An 18,441-nucleotide genomic window follows, 5' to 3' on the forward strand; every position below is an offset into this window, starting at 1 on the left:
GCAACGAGCCAGGAATTATTGAAACCAACCCTAATTCATGCATTTTCTTGTTTTATTCATGAGCATGGATTGATTGAAACCCCCTTGCCATTAGCTCGTTTTGAACCAAGCTATGTTATTATGTGTTTTTTTTATTAAAAGCGCTTTATCAAGCAGATTTTTAACGTTTTTTAAGTGTTTATCGAAAAAACACTTAAAAGCCCGTTTACAGACAATAAGCCCCACCAAACGCAGCATGAGTATTAGATCGAGTGGTTCATATTATCCCAGCGCTCACCTGGTATTAGGTCGCATGCGAGAAGGTATTTGTACATTTCAAGAAAGACGGCGAAGTTCTATTTGTTTTACTGCATAGTTTATAATGCAGCACCCAGGTCGGTCTGAGACTCAATTCAACAACTATAAGATGTGGTTGCCACTCAAACGAACAGAATGCAATGGAGAGTGGATTTGTTTAGTGAATGTTCTTCATATATCTCACCTTGACACTAAATAAATATAAAGGAATGTTCATTTTCTCTAAATTTTGACATCTAAAAATGCAATAATTATATTAAGAGATATAATGGTATTGGTGAACTTATATTTCCTCTAAACTCTGGATGCTGAGAATGTTCTGAATTCTGAAAAATATCAAATATCCATTTTGAGCCCATACAAGAGAACTTTTGTTTGTCTTTTTTGGAGTATCATTGAAAAACAAAAAATTGTATGACTGCACTAATAAAAGATGAGAGGAAATGAATACTCATTTTTATCATAAAGTTAAAAGATTCCTCTAAGAAGAAAAAAACAGGCCCTAACGATCAACCCGAAAGCAACAAAATGGAACTGCTACCTTTAACGTGTACTTGTACACAATTATGTTTCTTTCAAGTAATTTCTAATATCCTGGCTCAGAAGCATAATTTTCTCCATATCCAAAATTTAGCAACGGAAAAGTAAAGACTATATGTTCTATACTTCTATAAACAAATGCTCCACTGCATAGTAAAATTAATTGTGGACAGTGATGCACATTCCACAAGCTGCAACCTAAAGCCAGTATTTTAACTTTTGTAACTTATGAATGCATAGAACTCAATAATTTAAGAGCCAGGGCCTCTTGCTCTGCTAGTGAAATGGAATCAGCATGGATACCCAATCTGTTCTTTCCTTTCTTCTCTTCAATATCACTGTCACTGTCGAAATATATTTTTGATCTTTTGGTTGTCTTATCACCAGTTTCTTCTCCATCGGACCTAGTAATATCCTCATCATCCACATCATCATCTTCTTCTTCTGCTCTCCCTCTTTTCAGTTTCATCTTCTCCTTAATTCGCTTTTCTCGAAGACGTTGGCATTGCAGAAGCTTGTCCTCCTTGTCCTGCCGCCTCATCTCTTCTTTCATTTTCTCATACCGTTCTTTTACTGCAACAAAATCAGACGCATAATAATGCAAAACATTACAGATTGAGCTAACAAAGATACAATGGGCAAGAAAATACGATGCCCATGATGAGATAAAACTTGTGAATCAACAAAATATCAGTTTGCAGCAAATAAGGAATACAAAGTTCGACTTATCACTTATTTGTAAGAATTTTCCGCACTTAGATGTACACTTCAAAAAAAAAAAAAAAAATCCTTTATGCTAAGAGCACCAGTCGACTAATGGTACAGAATTTACAGCATATACCTTTGTCTAGCTGAAGCACGCCATCTCCACTGTTTGTGTCAGCTAATGTTGCAAGCGGGGGAAGTGTATGGCCTTCCTCATCAAAAACAACCCTTGTCCCAACGGGTCTATGTATGTTTATCTTCAGCTTCTTCTTCTTCAGAATCCTTGTTGCTGGTCTATAAGGGATGAAGAACAATCAACAGAACAAAATCAAATCCTAACTCAAGCTCCAAAACAAGATTAAATAAAATGGAGATATTCAAGGAACCAATTAAATAGGGATGATCTAACAACATCAGCCTGTGCATGTATGTGGCATGGATCCAGGAAGGTTAAAGCTGCCGTCAATTCCAACTTGGATGATCTCCTACACCAAAATTGGCTCATTAGGATGACAAACATCATTTCCTTTTTCTTATGAGTAAAATCTATTCCTCTTGTAGGCAGTAGAACCTACAGAGGAAATGGTTCTAACATCCGTTGAGGCCAACCTTCATAGGAGATATATTTAAGTGGCACAAATCAAATCTGGACCTTCGCCTATACACAATTCATATGCACCAGGATGTGTTGGTAGATTATTTCTACAGTCCCAAATAGAATCACTTTCGGTTTCAAGATAGAGAGTTTCATGGAGATATCATACATGGAAGCATCATTTCCTCCCTCTTCTAGTGGGGTCTCCTCCTTATCTAAAAGGAAACCATCTTCCACTTCTTCCTTGGATTTACTAACATCCATCTTTTTCTTTCGGATTTTCACCATCTCATCCTCACTATCATTCTGTTGTTGAAGAGGATGACCTTCACTGGGCTCCTTTCTGCACTTGCTTTTCTGGTTCAGAAAACGGATTTTGGGGGTCATGGGCAGACCCAATGATGCAGAGAACTCTTCGATAGGTAATTTCATCACATCAAAAACTTCTTTATCTCGCTGAAGGTATATAGACTTCAAATATGTGGTGAAAGCCTTTTGAGCTAGGTACTGCATATCTGGATACTTTACTAGCATTGCTGCTAACAATCCTGTAACTGGTTGCAATCTTTTTGTGTTTGCCTGAAAAAGATCGGCAGTTAAAGCTGTAATAAGCAATGTATATAATAAACACTACAGATAAAAATGAGGAAAAAGACTGGATTAGATTTCTCAATTTTTCTTCTGAACTAGAAGTTAGTATTTTTTTTTTCTTATCTTGAGTCCATTTTTTTTTTAATATGTATTTGATTTGCAATGGGTTTAAATAGTCATAACTAGTAAAAGAGTCATTATTATTATAGAATTATGAGTTTCTAGAGAAGTTGAAATTTTAGCAACATCACCTTTTGTGCAGCTAGTGTAATTTGGAAATCTGAAACATTGCCACTTATATCTGAAACTCATCAGAGAAAAGTAGTTTTCTCCCTTTAAGTGTGCTTAAATCTAATAGAACCTATCAATACATATCATACCATATCTGTACGATATTTATCAGTTTTTTATGTTGCCGATACACCAAATATAAGGAATTAGGGTTAATGTTAATTTCCAAAGGTTAATATACATCCATGATATCTCTTTTCTGAATAAATTGACAGATGGAACTAAAAAGTGGTGAGAATATGTTACGATCCATCTGTCCCATGTTAGTAGTATGGGATGCTAATGTGAGGTATCCCACATCGGTAGAATAGGATGCTGTTGTGGGGTATATATGTGCTTGGGTTCCCTCCCTCTAACAGCTAGCTTTTAGGGGTGAATTCTCCTAAGGCACACAACAAATGGCTACACTATGCCTTGCAGTTGCAATCGTGCGGCGCAGGTGGTGACATCGGTATTGCAGTGTTCAACCGGGACTAGGTGGACTAGTGCAAAGCCAGCCTGCGTGGGCACCGGGACTGCAGAAGCGTGGTGGGATGTTACGATCCATTTGTCCCATGTTAGTAGTATGGGATGCTAATGTGAGGTATCCCACATCGGTAGAATAGGATGCTGTTGTGGGGTATATATGTGCTTGGGTTCCCTCCCTCTAACAGCTAGCTTTTAGGGGTGAGTTCTCCCAAGGCACATAACAGAATATTGATGCTTTGATACACTCAATACTTGAAAAAATGAGTATCTGAAAGTTTGTTCAGACTAACAAGTCACTGGATCCACTATCATTTAGGGGATGTTCAATAACAAGGTTGACTTTGTTTTTGAAAACAAAATTAACTTTTAAAAATAATGGAAAAAGAAATCCTAATTCATGGGGCATCTATCAATTAGACACACCATAAATTTTTTTTTTATTTTTATTTATTCATTTACTTATTTGAATGGGAGGACAAGGGATGCCAGTCAGGTTAGCCCAAATTAACAATTTACACTGTTTTGGGCTCGGGCTGGGCCCATTGAAATTTTGACAAAACCCCAACCCGAACCAGCAAAAGTTGCACCCCTAATACAGAGTGTAGCATTCAGAAATATGTCCATAACTTCAAGTTCCGAATGTAAAAATCTACTATAGATTTATAGCAACATGAGAGGAAAATATGGAACCTTAATGTTGGTTCACCCTGTAGTCACAAATCACAATACCTAACCAACAAGACAGATAAATGCACAAGATAAATATGGTCTTACCTTAATAGTGTGTATAGGTATTTTTTGCGCTTGCAATTTTGCCAGCATTTCTATTTCTGAGGGCGCCAGAAATAAGACTGACTGACCACTAGCCCCAAAACGGGCAGCACGACCAACCCTGTGAATGTAAGTTGCAACATCTTCTGGACAGTCCACCTGGATAAACAGCATAACTAGATCTAAGACTGACTGACAAGAACAACAAAAAAGCTTCTTTTTTCCTATTACTGAACCACCATTTCACCAATACTTACCTGAACGACCCAGTCAACTGCCTTATCAAAATCAAGGCCCCTTGATGCCACATCAGTAGAAAAAAGAACTGATCTTTGTTCACAGAATTGAGAGTATATCCCCATTCTCCTTTCCAGCTTCATCCGCCCATACAGACACTTCAAAGGGATTCCAGGACGTAGTTTCTTAAATGCCTCAAATACAAATTTTACCTGCCAGACAGTGACATCTAACTGAAACCAAAAACAGAAATAGCAACTACTACGAATTTGCAAATATCGTATTATGACAAATCAAGCATGAGTGAGGCAGGTGAATGCTTGTGCTGCAACAGTTTCAGGGAGAAGCCAACATCTTCCGCCTGTGGAACACACATAATGTATGCAGCAGATCCCTACAACGGATCTCATCCAAGAAAAGTGGTAATAAGGTGAGAAGCATGCAGCAATGATTCCAGAAGCAAACCCAGAAAATTTTCCCTAGGACCATTCAGAAACTTCTAAAAGCCCTATATTAAATTCTTTTTTTTCTTTCCCCTGTTTAGAGAGAGAGGGGGTTGGCTCCTCAGGACCCTCAGGTCTGAAACTGGATAATTCCAACTGTCTTCCATGTGTATCACATACATGGAAGTTGCATTGGTAACTACATCCTCCTACCCTGGCATCCCAGCTTTGAGCAATCCTTCATTAATTATATTGTAATACCATAAAAAATGCTCCCATCTCTTGACCAAGGTATAGTTTACCATAACACAAGATGGTACACACTATATTAATCCTCTTGGTCAAGTAAAGGAATCGTTCTCAACCAGGGAGAATGGTGTTAAATTACCTGCTTGCAGCTTGAAAGAAACACAAGAATCTTTGAGGTAAGATGCGCTTTTATGAAGCTCCAGAGCATGTCCAACTTCTGGTCAAGAGGAACAATCATTGCAATTTGACGTAAGCGATCAGGAGTGGCTGCCAGAGACTCCTCATGCACACTTAGGTACTCCGGGTCCTTCAAACTTAGCCTAGCAAGATCCTGAATTGATTTTGTTTGTGTTGCTGAAAACAGCAAGGTCTGCCTCTGATTTGGTAGCTGTGAAATAATTGCATTTAAAGCCTTCTTAAATCCCACATCAAGAATCCGGTCGGCCTCATCAAGCACCAAAACCTGTATCCTGACTAGGAAAATATAAGTAATTCAGCAGCTAAATTAACACAACAGGCAAAAGGTAATATGAACAACTTTTTTTTTAAATGGTATTGTATTAATAACAAATGTGGATATAATTATAGGCCAAAAAGAGCTAATGCAGAACAAAAAACAAATAGAGGAATAAGTGGTTTCAAACTGGGGATTTGAAAAAACAATTCATTTCATATTTCTACATGAGGAAGAAAGAGAGAAAACTATGCCTTAAAAACAAGAGACAAATGTGTTATGTAATATGTATAGCCATTAATAAAGTGATTCAAGAGTTAAAAACAACCATACAATGGTTAAGTCAAATTTGAGATACTTCCAGGAACCCTCTAGGTACAGAACTTCCTAGACCCAAGGATGCAGAAGATGGAAGGGAATGCCCAATTGCAAGGAAACTTCCTTTTATGAGCAATAAAAATAGATTACTCTATAGATGATTAATGGGTATAGAACAGTTTATGGACCGGAAAGTGAGGGTAAGATATGTGTGGTGGGGGTGGAGGCATTGGCCCAATAATCTTTGCAGTTGAAAAAGAAGGAAAGATACCCTCTCGGCAAAGAAAATTTTATGTTGTTCCCTTTTGATAGTCTAGGGGAAAACTTGTAGATACCTTTTTTTGTCTTTTGTAAACTATTTTCAGTTTAGGTCAATTTTAAGTACCAATATTAGTGGTTATATGAATTTATACAATTTATAAATTGTAGTAAAAGCATTGGTTATTGTTTTTTAAACTCTGTCGTAAAGGATTTGTTATCAGTGCAGTGATGAAGGAGAAAAGAAGAGAGGAAGAAAGAGGAGAGAGAGCAGAAGAGAGAATAAATATTTGAGTCAAAAGCATACTGGCGGCGCCAGCTATTTGCTATATATACTAGGGCGACAACAACTAAAAAAAGAAAAAGGTAAAACTACAATAGTACCCCTGTGGTACTATGCATAGGAAAAATAACAGCTTTCAACACTCCCCCTCTCAAGTTGGGGCATAGATGTCAATCTTGTCACATAAATCATGATGTCGTGAGTGGTGTAGCCCTTTTGTAAAGATGTCTGCAAGTTGATCCTCGGAATTGACATAAGGAATGCAAACTTCCCCTACGACAACCTTCTCTCTGATAAAGTGTTTGTCGACTTCGATGTATTTAGTTATATCATGTAACACTAGATTAGCAGCAATGTTTATGGCTGCTTTGTTATCACAGAATAGGGTTATAGGTCTATACACTGGAAAACCCAACTCACTCAACAAATTCTTTAGCCACATAATTTCAGCCACTCCATGAGCCATTGCCCGATATTTAGCTTCAGCACTGGATCTAGCTACCACATAAGGTTTCTTCTTATTTGAGGTTGCACAAACACTAAAAGCCAAGACATGACCATTTTGTTTTCCTGGTTCCATCTATCATATTCAAAACTCCCAAAATTGGGTTCTTTGATTCTCCCATTTATATAACCTATTTTTCCCCTTGCAGTAATGTACAACTTAATCCCTCTTGACCACTCCAAATAATTTAAACCGTCGATAGGAATAACAGCAATGGGAAAAGATAGGTCCACACCCCCACTCATTCCATTCTGCATTGAAGAAACACCGGATGTAGCAGAATCTTCACTGCTCATGGTAATAGGTTCAAAAAACTCTTAAGAGTGGGGCAAAACCTAAAAAAAGGCTAACGCCAAAGAAGAAAAGGGAGCCCCCCTTCTTTGAAAAATCATAGGTGTTGTTACAATACCACAGCACTAACAGGCCCCCTTTAGAAAAACACCAATGCAGTTACAGGGCTGACAGATATATTCTGGATTTACGCATCAAACACGGATGTTGTTACAGCAAGTACAGGTCACCTTGACCTTACGGTTCAGCATAAAAGCTGCTATCGCAGCACATACAGGTCACATTGAGGTGTTGGTCACCTCACATTCAATCAGCAGACCTAATACAGGTTCTGCCCTAGCACACGGCCAAAAAAAAAAAAGAGGGAAGAATAGAGATTACTTCAGGCGTGAGAACTGTAGATGATGGCAGCAGACCTTCAACCACTCGAACTGTAGATGGTGGCGGAAGATCTGGAAGTCTTGGCAATCTCTCCTTTTCAGATCTAATGGTCCCGCTCTGATACCATGTTATCAGTGCAATGATGAAGGAGAAAAGAGAGGAAGAAAGAGGAGAGAGAGCAGAAGAGAGAAGAAATATTTGAGAGTCAAAAGCATGATGGCGGCGCCAGCTATTTGTTATATATAATAGGGCGACAACAACTAAAAAAATAAAAAGGTAAAAGTACAATAGTTAGGGCAACAACAACTAAAAAAATAAAAAGGTAAAAGTACAATAGTACCCCTGCGATACTATACTTAGGAAAAATAACAACTTTCAACATCTCAAAGAACCATTCAACGTAAAAGCTTAAGCTGTTAAGAGAGGTCCTTGAATAGGTTGATATTCTCTAACACGCCCCCTCACACGAAAGTCCATTGGGCTTGAAGTGTGAACAAGCACAAGTCCACCCATACCTTGTGCTGAAACTTAATTAATTATAATGGGGTAATGATGATCAAACACTAGACTACTTAGTCAAAGTGGCTCTGATACCATCTCAAAGAACCATTCAACCTAAAAGCTTAAGCTATTAGGAGAGGTCCTTGAATAGATTGATATTCTCTAACAGGATTCAGAATATGACATATAGATCCCTTCTATTCATTGAGAATTCTGAATATTCAGAGGATGGTGAAGAAAATAGTTCAAATGAGTCCAAGCAAAAAGAGGAGCTAGAAAAAATGGAAGATGTCACCCCAATTGATGAAGCTTTTGTAGCACATAAAAAGTTGGACATAGAAATGGTAGTTGAAATAAAAGTTCAAGTTGGGAAGAATTAGATTTATTCTTTTTGGGTGGTGAAGAGTTTTAACACCAAAAATTACTTTACTAGTGAACCTTTTTTTTCTCCTCTCACAAAAAAAAGTTCAAAAGAAATGTATTTTTGGAGTTGAAAGAAGAGACAAATTCATAGATTCTAAAGTCACATTCATGAAATAAAACAGGCATTTTGAGTGTATTTTGGATTATTTGGGTGTCATAGAGATTAAGTTTCTTGGAGTTACAAGGATGGCAGGATTCTTCTTGGAGGGATGGAGAGAATTTATTTATCAAAGAGAAGACAAAATTAGTAAGCTGCTTAAGGCTAGTTTCAGAGTTAATTTTGTGAGTTATTGATTGAAGGTGCTGTATTGGTTTGTTAAGGGCTTTGTTGGCTGAGTATATCTTTCGATGACAGGAAGTTTGATTAGTTTTGTTCGAAGAGTTTTGAATATGAGACCGGATTTCTTCAGGGAGTTGTGCTCCTTCTTTGGTGGTGGTTGGAGCAACTTATTTATTTTCTATTTTTTGGTGATCCCTTGTCACCTGTGTGGTTGTGCCCATAAAAAATTTCTTTGATGAAGTTTCACTTTTATTATAAAGAAAGGACTTTGATCAACTTAGGAAGGCGTCTTGGAAAGCAAGTAAAATAAAGAAAGAAAAATAATATGGCTCAACAGAAATCCTCCGTTTTTGAACCCCCCCCCCCAAAAAAAAAAAAGAAAAAAGAAAGAAAAACAAAGCACTATCCACAAGTGTAGCAGAATTGTAAGAATCACTTCTTTCTGCCACAATGAAAAAAAAGGCTAGTGCAGTAATTTAAAAGGTGTGCCTAGGCACAAGGTGTTGAGGGCCCGGGAATAGGATCTAGTCACGGGTCGGTCCACAGGGAAAACCTCCTATTTTCCCTTGTTCCTTCCTGCTCGTGATGAACCTATCTTGGCGCCTTCGGTGATTTGTCCAAGAGATCACCAACTCTCCTAACTCACTCTTAACTGAATAATTTGATATCTCATTCAATAATGGGGTCTCCTCAAATAGGAGATTACAAGAGTCCAAATCAAAGGGAGTCTCCTTGCTGAATAGGGAGACTTCCAGTTCTATCTTGCTAAGGATAAGATAAGCTAATCATAATCTGATAAGCTACTAATAAGATAAGATAAGCTAAGCTAATCCTAATCTGATAAGCTATTAACAAGATAAGATAAGAGATAAGAACAATAAGATAAGAACAAGCAAAATGAGCCAATCTAATCTAGATAAGGTTGTTGTTGCCGAACTTAGTAGGATGAGCATCACTGAATCCTTGCTACTGCTGCTGGTGAACCTAGGGCCTGTTGCTGCCGGCGGCGATGGTACATCTTCCTGAGGAAGGCGTCCATAACATTACTCCCCTCCTAGACTACGAGCTTGTCCTCAAGCTCGAAAGCTGGATGTAGCTTGGAACTCTGCCAATGGGATCCATGTGGCTTCTGTTGGTGGTAGATCACACCATTCCACCAAGACTTCAAGGATTCCACGATTGAAACGAGAGCAGATGATAGTTTTAGGCTGGGGGACCAGTTTGCCATCTTTCAAGGGTGGCAGGGAGGGAACTTGGTCCGGGGAAACACCCGTAAATGGTTTCAGCAAGGAGATGTGGAAGACATCATGAATTCAGCTAGTCTCTAGCAATTCCAACTGGTAGGCCACACTGCCAATCCATCGCAGAACCTTGTAGGGCCCATAGAACTTAGGGGCCAGCTTCGGGGCAGCCTTGTGGTGCAAGGAGTGCCGCCAGTAGGGCTGGAGCTTCAACCAAACAAATTGTCCTGGATCAAACGACAGTTCCTGGTGGTGCTTATCATAGTGGAGCTTCATGCGGAGTTGGGCCTGTTGTAAGCGCATGCGGACGTCGACGAGGAGGGCGTCGCGGTCCTGTAAGGAGTGATCGATTGAGTCCAAGCGAGTAGATCCGAGCTCGTAGAACAGCAAGCAGGGAGGATCCCTGCCGTAAACGACGCGAAAGGGAGTCATGGTAGGCTGTGTTGTAGCAGTACTCGGCCCAAGGAAGCCATTTCAACCACCGTCGAGGTTGATCACCTACGAAACAACGGAGATACATCTCGATAGTGCGGTTAACCACTTCTGTCTAACCATCGGTTTGTGGCCGGTAAGTTGATGAGTAGGCCAGGGTGGTGTCGTGTAGTCGAAATAACTCTTTCCAGAAGACACTAGTGAAGACCGGGTCTCTATCGCTGACGATGGATTCCAGCAACCCATGTAAGCAAAAGATATGTGTAAAGAAGGCGAGAGCAACCAAAGTGGCACTGTACGGATGTGATAGAGGATTGAAGTACGCGTATTTAGAGAAGCGGTCGACTACCACAAAGAGAACTGATTTGCCCCCTACTTTGGGAAGTCCCTCAATGAAGTCCATGGAGATGTCTGCCCAGATCTGCGATGGGATGGAAAGGGGCTGAAAGAGGCCTACCGGGTGTAGGTTTTCCCATTTGTGATGTTGGCATGTGGAGCAATTCTGGACAAAATCTCGAATAGAAGTCTTCATACCTCGCCAATGGAAATCAATCCGGACGCGGTGTAGTGTTTTTTGAATGCCCTCATGGGTGGAGTTATGGATGCTGGTGATGATGGTGGGAATCAACGGGCAGTCTGCTGAAAGATGGACTCGTCCCTTATACAGTACCAGGCCGTCATGAAGTGACCAATCAGGGTCGGACGTGCCGGTTTGGATCTTTTGCAGTAAAAGCGACCATTCAGGGGACTGTGGTGTTGCCTTCTTAATGTCGTCAAACAGAGAGATCCAAGGTTGGGAAATGCTACATAGAACCATCACGTCTTCTTCTCACCTAGACAAGGCATCAGCTGCGCAATTAGAGGATCCCGCCTTATATTCCACCCGGAAGTCAAACCCGAGCAGTTTGCTAACCCAATGCTACTGAGGGGAAGTGGTTGAGGCTGTAATGATCAGTTTTGACGATGAACGACCGCCCCCACAAATACGGCCTCCAGTGCTGGATGGCTCGGGCAAGGCCAATTAGTTCGCGCTCATAGGCTGGAAGCTTCAGATGCCGGTCGGCCAATCTGCGGCTGAAGAAAATGATCGGGTGCCCTTGCTGCTATAGTACATCCCCGATACCCACTCCAGAAGCATCGCACTCGACTATAAATTCAAGGGCGAAATTAGGTAATTGCAGGACAGGGGTTGAAGACAGTGCATTTCACAGTGACAGAAAAGCTTCATCAGCTGCGTCGTCCCACCGGAAGGAGTTTCTCTTCAACGGGTTGGTTAACGAGGCTGCCAACACTCCATAGTTCTGTACAAATTTCCGGTAGTAACCCATTAAACCGAGGAACCCGCGTAGGACCTTGGCGGATTGAGGTTTGGGCCATTCAGTTTTAGCCTGAATCTTGGAACTATCAACTGTTACACCTGCCCATGGATGATGTGGCCGAGGTAAAGAACCTGTCGTTCCCCGAAGGAGCACTTGGACCGTTTCAGGAATAAGCTGTGTTGGCGTAGGAGTACGAAAACGGTCCTCAGATGGTGGACATGTTCTACCCATGATTTGCTGTAAACGAGGATATCATCAAAGAAAACTATAACAAATTTGCGCAGATGGGGCTGGAATACCCCGTTTATTAGGGCCTGAAATGTAGATGGTGCATTGGAGAGTCTGAATGTTATGACTAAAAATTCGAAGTGGCCATGGTGGGTGCGAAAAGCAGTCTTCTTCACGTCACCGGGAGCCATGCGAACTTGGAAATATCCGGACCTGAGGTCCAACTTAGAGAAATACTAGGCACCATGCAACTCGTACAGCAGTTCGTCCACAACGGGAATAGGGAACTTATTTTTGATCGTCCAGTCATTGAGTTCTCTATAGTCAACACAGAACCTTCATGTTCCATCCTGCTTCGCCACCAACAGAACTGGCAAAGAGAAGGGGGTGTGACTTTTGCGTATGATCCCTTGGTTCAGCATCGTTGTACATTGTTTTTCTATCTCATCCTTCTGTAAGTGAGGGTAGCGATAAGGCCTGACAACGACTGGTGTTGAACCTACCACCAAAGGAATACGATGGTCGCAAGCTCGGGAAGGGGGAAGGCCCTTCGGTTCCTGGAACATATCTGAAAACTCGGCGAGAAGTTTTTCCATGGCTGCCGGTTCTGTTTGGAGTGCATGAACCTGCGGTGTCTTTTCTTTAACCCTGCAACCGTGCCATGAAACTTGCTTGCCATTCAGGTGGAAGGTCATGGTGAGTGCGCTGAAGTCCCACAAAATCGGGCCTAGGGTAATTAACCATTTGACCCCAAGAACAATATCGAACCCATCCAACGAGAGTACAAATAAATCAACAAGAATGAGTTCAGAATTGACCTGTACTGGGACATCCTTACAAATCCATGGACTGTGAACAACCATTTGCAACGGCTACCTGTAATCGTGGCCGGAGTTCCATTGGTAGTTTTAACTGCAGGGTTGTATGTTCACTTATGAAGTTTTATGTGCTCCCTGAATCAACGAGAATGCGCACTGACTGACCTGCGATCTGTGCCTATAACTGCATGGTCTGAGAGGTTTTAATACCGGTGATCGCATGGAGAGAGATCTCTGGTTCGAATGTGACAGGTTCCCCTTCCTCCTCCTCTTGCTCATCTATGAGAAGGCAAAAAAGCCTCTTGCATCTATGTCCTACCGAGTAGAGGTCATCACAGTTGAAACATTGAACTCTCGCTCGGCGCCCTGCCATTTCTGCCCTGGTCAAGCGCTTGATGGGAGGAGTGACCATTTTACTACATGTACTTGTCACTGCTCTAGAAGTGGTGGTCATGGGACGCTTCATTTCCGGCTGGTAGCAGAAGAGGGGGTCGTTGCTACTGGTCTTGGGGGCACCCACGAGTTCGGTGGATGACCCACATTAAAAATTCCGCGGCTGAGCTGCAGCTTGCACTCAAATGCGCGGGCTAAGTTCATGGTTGTGACCAAATTTAGGGGATTCTGCATCTCGACATCCACTTGTAGGGGTTCTGCTAACCCTGTTGTGAACATATCCACTTGTTGGTCTGGTCACACAGAGGATGCCCTCGCGAGGAGGGTTTGGAACTGTCGCTGGTATTCAGCAACTATTCCGGTCTGTTTAAGGTTAATTAGCTCGCCCAGTGGGTTGCTGGTCAATGGGGGTCCGAACCGAAGAAGGCAATAGGATTTAAACTGGGGCCAACTGAGCCCGGGTTCTTCTTGCTCTAACCGATAAAACCAAAGTTGTGCTTCTTCTGTTAAACGAAAGGCGGATAGGCTTACCTTGTCCTGGTCATTTGTCCGTTGATTCCGGAAGAACTGCTCGCAGCGATACAGCCAGCCTAGGGGGTCTCCATTGCCGTTGTACGATGGGAACTCCAGCCTGTTATACTTGGGGATGATGGCTGCTCCATGGCCGACGGACTGCTGTTCGCCGGAAGACTCCGGCAGGTCTGGCCGGTAGTCATTAGCTGTTGTCCCTCCGTCAAAGTTCCTTTCCCTGCTGGAAAGAAACATCTCCATTAGCCGTCGCAGTTCTCGCACTTCACCCTTAATCTCACGAACTTCGGAGCTGGTCTCCACGAGTTGGTGCTCAAGGTCGTGGACCCTGGAAGGTAGCTGCTCCAGATCTCCCATGACGCCTTGCTCTGATACCAAGTTGTTGAGGGCCCGAAAATAGAATCTCGTCACGGGTCGGTCCACGGGAAAAACCTCCTGTTTTCCCTTGTTCCTTCCTGCTCGTGATGAACCTATCTTGGCGCCTTCGGTGATTTGTCCAAGAGATCACCAACTCTCATAACTCACTCTTGACTGAATAATTTGATATCTCATTCAATAATGGGGTCTCCTTAAATAGGAGATTACAAGAGTCCTAATCAAAGGGAGTCTCCTTGCTGAATAGGGAGACTTCCAGTTCTATCTTGCTAAGGATAAGATAAGTTAATCCTAATCTGATAAGCTACTAACAAGATAAGATAAGCTAAGCTAATCCTAATCTGATAAGCTATTAACATGATAAGATAAGAGATAAGAACAATAAGATAAGAATAAGCAAAATGAGCTAATCTAATCTAGATAAGGTTGTTGTTGCCGAACTAGGTAGGATGAGCATCACTGAATCCTTGCTACTGCTACTGCTGCTGCTGCTGGTGGGCCCAAAGCCTGTTACTACCGGCGGCGATGGTACGTCTTCCCGAGGAAGGCGTCCATAACACAAGGCACCTTGCCCAAACAAGTCCCATGTTTTTTTTTTTTGAAAAGTGGTAATCAATTTCATTAGATGGAAATGGCTGTAAAGGGAGAGACTTCCTTTACAGCCAGCTACAAGGGAGCACGTAGATGCCAAAGTAAAAGCATAATACAAAGAACAACATCAACCAACAAAGGTGTCATCCCACAAAATAGAACCCCAATGATCAATGAAATGGTTATAATTTAGTCCCCTAAACATTTTATTGATCAAGGCCCACTTTAGAACAGTCCTCTCAACCTTGCCACAAACTTCTCAATGGGCAGGGAGACATCTTCAAGGATTCAATTGTTTCTTTCCCTCCACATGCACCAACAGATTTTCTAAAAATATCTTTGATGAATGAATTAACAACATTAACAAATAGGGGGTCTTAGCTTGTCTCAAGGGGCTTGGTACAAAAGTCGCTCATAGAATTAGGACTGAAAGATGCTGAACATCATATTAGCTATTTGAAATGATGCAAAATTGGGAATGAAATAAAGAAGTTGAAAGTTTGGCATGCTTGAACGTGCTTTATATGCTATTTTTTATTTTATTTTTTTGCATTTTCACTTTAAATATGTTTGTATTATGTTATGTTTATGTATTTTAATTTGAGCTAATAGACTCTTTAAAACATTTAGTTTAAAATTAAAGTTTGTTTTTTAATTAATATTATTTTCTTAATTTATTTTTGAATTTTTTATACTTTTTGCAATTTTTATTTTTTAATTTCTGTGCCTTGCTTCAAAAAGGTGTGTGCCTTGCCTTACGCCTTGCGTCTCGGGTTAAAAATGCCTTTTGCATTTTTTTTTGTGCCTTGCACCTTTAAAACACTGAGCTAGAGTGTTGTAACAACCCTGTGCTGAAGCATTTAAGCCATATTTTTGTATGATGGAAAATACTTCAGATGATGGAATCATTGAATTAATCAGATCCACTAAATTGAAGGTTCCAACACCGAATTTGCAGTGTTTGCAGTGTGTGCAAAAAAATGAAGGGAAAAATATATATCTTGACCTGGAGCTGTGAACATTCAAAATTTGGCGTCTCATCCATGTGCTGAAGAAGTCGACCAGGAGTGCATACTAATATGTTAAGATCATTGACACGCTCCTTCTCAATGTCAACATCTTTACGACCACCAATTAAGAGGCCTGCACTGAAACCATGGTGCTTTCCTACGGTTTTTAATACTTCAAAGGTTTGACCTGCTAATTCTCTTGTTGGGGATATTATGATGCTGCCTACTCCATCCTCAGTACTCCATCTTGCCCTGTATAACTTCTCCAAAACCTGAAAAGGAAATGGTTACAAGATTGTTTCACTTTATTCAAGAGAAATTGTGGACAATCCAACATAGATTAACTCTTTTTCTGATATAAAGGCAGCTATTAAAATTAAAATTATAAATGATCAATACCCAGTGTAAGTTGCTGGGACTGAAACATGTTAATCAAATAATGAGACCTTTCAGACATGGAATCACAATGAACATCTTTTATTTACGTTATAGTAATCTTTTTCTTGGTCCCTAGAAAGTCGTGGGTTTTGGAAAATAAAGGAGTAACAAATAGGTGTCTGGAACTATATGATGGTGCAACACTAAAACAGAAAGTGTCATTTGAACAACATTTGAACTATGGCAAACTCGGCAATTAAACACATGAGTTAAATGCTTAGAGAAAAAAAGGTAAAACAAAAGAATGAAGAATCAAACAGGCTTCATGTGCATTAATTCACAGTTGGGGCGGCGTTAAGTAATATATAGACATTAAGATAACAAAATGCACAAAATAAAACTGCAGAAAATAACAGAAAACAATCACAATTAAAATTAAAACCCAAAAAAAAGCAATTCTAGGTGACAAACAAATGAAAAAAAAAAAATATCTATAATATCGAACAGTACTCACCGGTATGAGAAATGCGAGAGTCTTACCCGACCCGGTCTTTGCAGCACCTAGGATGTCGCGCCCACATAACGAATGCGGCAATGAAGCTCGCTGAATATCAGACATAGTCGTAAACCCCGCTTCACGCAACCCATCCTTCGTTTTCTGAGACACAGGCAGTTGATGGAACCGCTCGCATCCAATGTAACGGGAGAAGGAATTCTCACCGATGCGACCAACCGGATCGTCGACTGGCAATGGTGAGATTGACAGAGGATTCAAACCTGAATCGGGTTTTCCGGATTCGATCCATGACTCGAGGAGCTCGATTTCCTGAACCTCCGAGAGACGACTTTGCTTGCGAAAGAACGCCTTCGCCTTCTTCGATTTGGGTCTCCTCATCGAGCTTCTGATTATCTGCTACGATTCTATGAATAGATGAAGATCCTCTAGTGTTAAGGTACAGAATAATTAAAGCCTTAAAGGGGTATCACCATGGGGTTGAGAGGGATAGTTTAACGCTTCGGAAAGAAGAGGGGTTTGAGGATTTTGGAATGGAAGGTAAGAATCAATACAATCAATCAGAAGGGTTTAGGGTTTTGAAAAAGACATGGCGGTTGAATGCCAAGCTCACAAATTAGGGTCTGTTTGGCCGTTTGGGATGGCTGAGCCGAAAATTCACTAAGCTAATTCAGCCGCTCCAGATAAGTTGTTCAAAAGAGACTGAAGCGGACAGCCCACTCTGACAGCCGATTCGGGCTCTCCGGATAACCGCTAACGAGGTGTTTGGCAATGTGAACGGGTCCGTTTTTCAAAAGTTGGGTGGGGGGGAAACCGGAAGAAGGCACCAAGTGATGATTCAACAAAAAAAAAGAAGGTAATTGATGAATTATTGTTTCCGTCAAGGCAAAAAAAAAATATCAAGAGGATAAAATCTTGCATAATTTGAATTTTTTCCTTAAAACCAAACACAGCCTTAATCATGTGACTTAAAATTTTAAGGGTGTCAACGGTTCCAAAAATCTGAATTTGAATCGTAGATTTGACATAAACAATTGAATTTAGATAATTCGAATATCATTACATCTTATAAGATATTTAAATATTTAAGGCTTAAATTATAAAAATAATTTTTATATTCGTATGATAATATATATATATATATATATATATATATTAATTATCTAAAATAATTAATTGGTTGAATTCGAATTGAATGAATATTTAAATATTTAATCAAAATTGAATATTAATTTTCAATATCTACATGGAATTGAATTCGAATAGTAAATTGTATAATTGAATATAAATTTGAGTTAAATCCATTTATACCCACATAGAGGGAATTTGGAGGTAATTTAGGTGTAAATAGAAGGTTGTCAAAGAGAATATGGAATCTCAAAATAAAATCCTATGATATAAAAATTTATATAAATATTTTTATGTAGATATGTTTTAATGCATTAGAGGTGACTTCAAGTTTTGTTTTTTTTTTTCCTTTTTTAGAAGGCCCGTTAGGGCAAATTCATTCATCAACAAACTCGGTTTACATCTCTTGTATAATAGTATTGAGGAGGAATTCAGGAACTTGGGACCAAGTTTTAACTCTTGGATAAGTAATAGCAAATTTAGCCAATTTATGTGCAGCCATGTTAGCTCTTATAGGAATGTGATAAATCAAGTAACTTAAGAAGCAACGCAGCAATTGTTTTCAGTCAATGACTAAGACACTAATAGACCACCGTGGATCCAAC

The 18,441-nt window shown here is 40.3% G+C and overlaps 1 protein-coding gene across 1 annotated transcript; it reads right to left on the reverse strand.

Annotated features, from left to right (window-relative positions):
• Positions 1 to 731: 731 nt before the first annotated feature.
• Positions 732 to 17,443, reverse strand: LOC148878224 (DEA(D/H)-box RNA helicase family protein). Its single transcript, XM_088951286.1, has 8 exons — positions 16,709 to 17,443; positions 15,813 to 16,088; positions 5,327 to 5,650; positions 4,516 to 4,707; positions 4,262 to 4,417; positions 2,307 to 2,716; positions 1,679 to 1,836; positions 732 to 1,410 (listed from the first exon to the last, which is right to left on the reverse strand). The coding sequence occupies exons 1-8, from the start codon at positions 17,087 to 17,089 to the stop codon at positions 1,064 to 1,066; spliced, it is 2,244 nt and encodes a 747-aa protein (XP_088807412.1). The 5' UTR covers positions 17,090 to 17,443; the 3' UTR covers positions 732 to 1,063.
• Positions 17,444 to 18,441: the final 998 nt, after the last annotated feature.

The sequence above is a fragment of the Nelumbo lutea genome, chromosome 1, assembly GCF_056320005.1.
Source record: "Nelumbo lutea isolate HS-2025 chromosome 1, American lotus-T2T, whole genome shotgun sequence".
NCBI lineage: Eukaryota > Viridiplantae > Streptophyta > Magnoliopsida > Proteales > Nelumbonaceae > Nelumbo > Nelumbo lutea.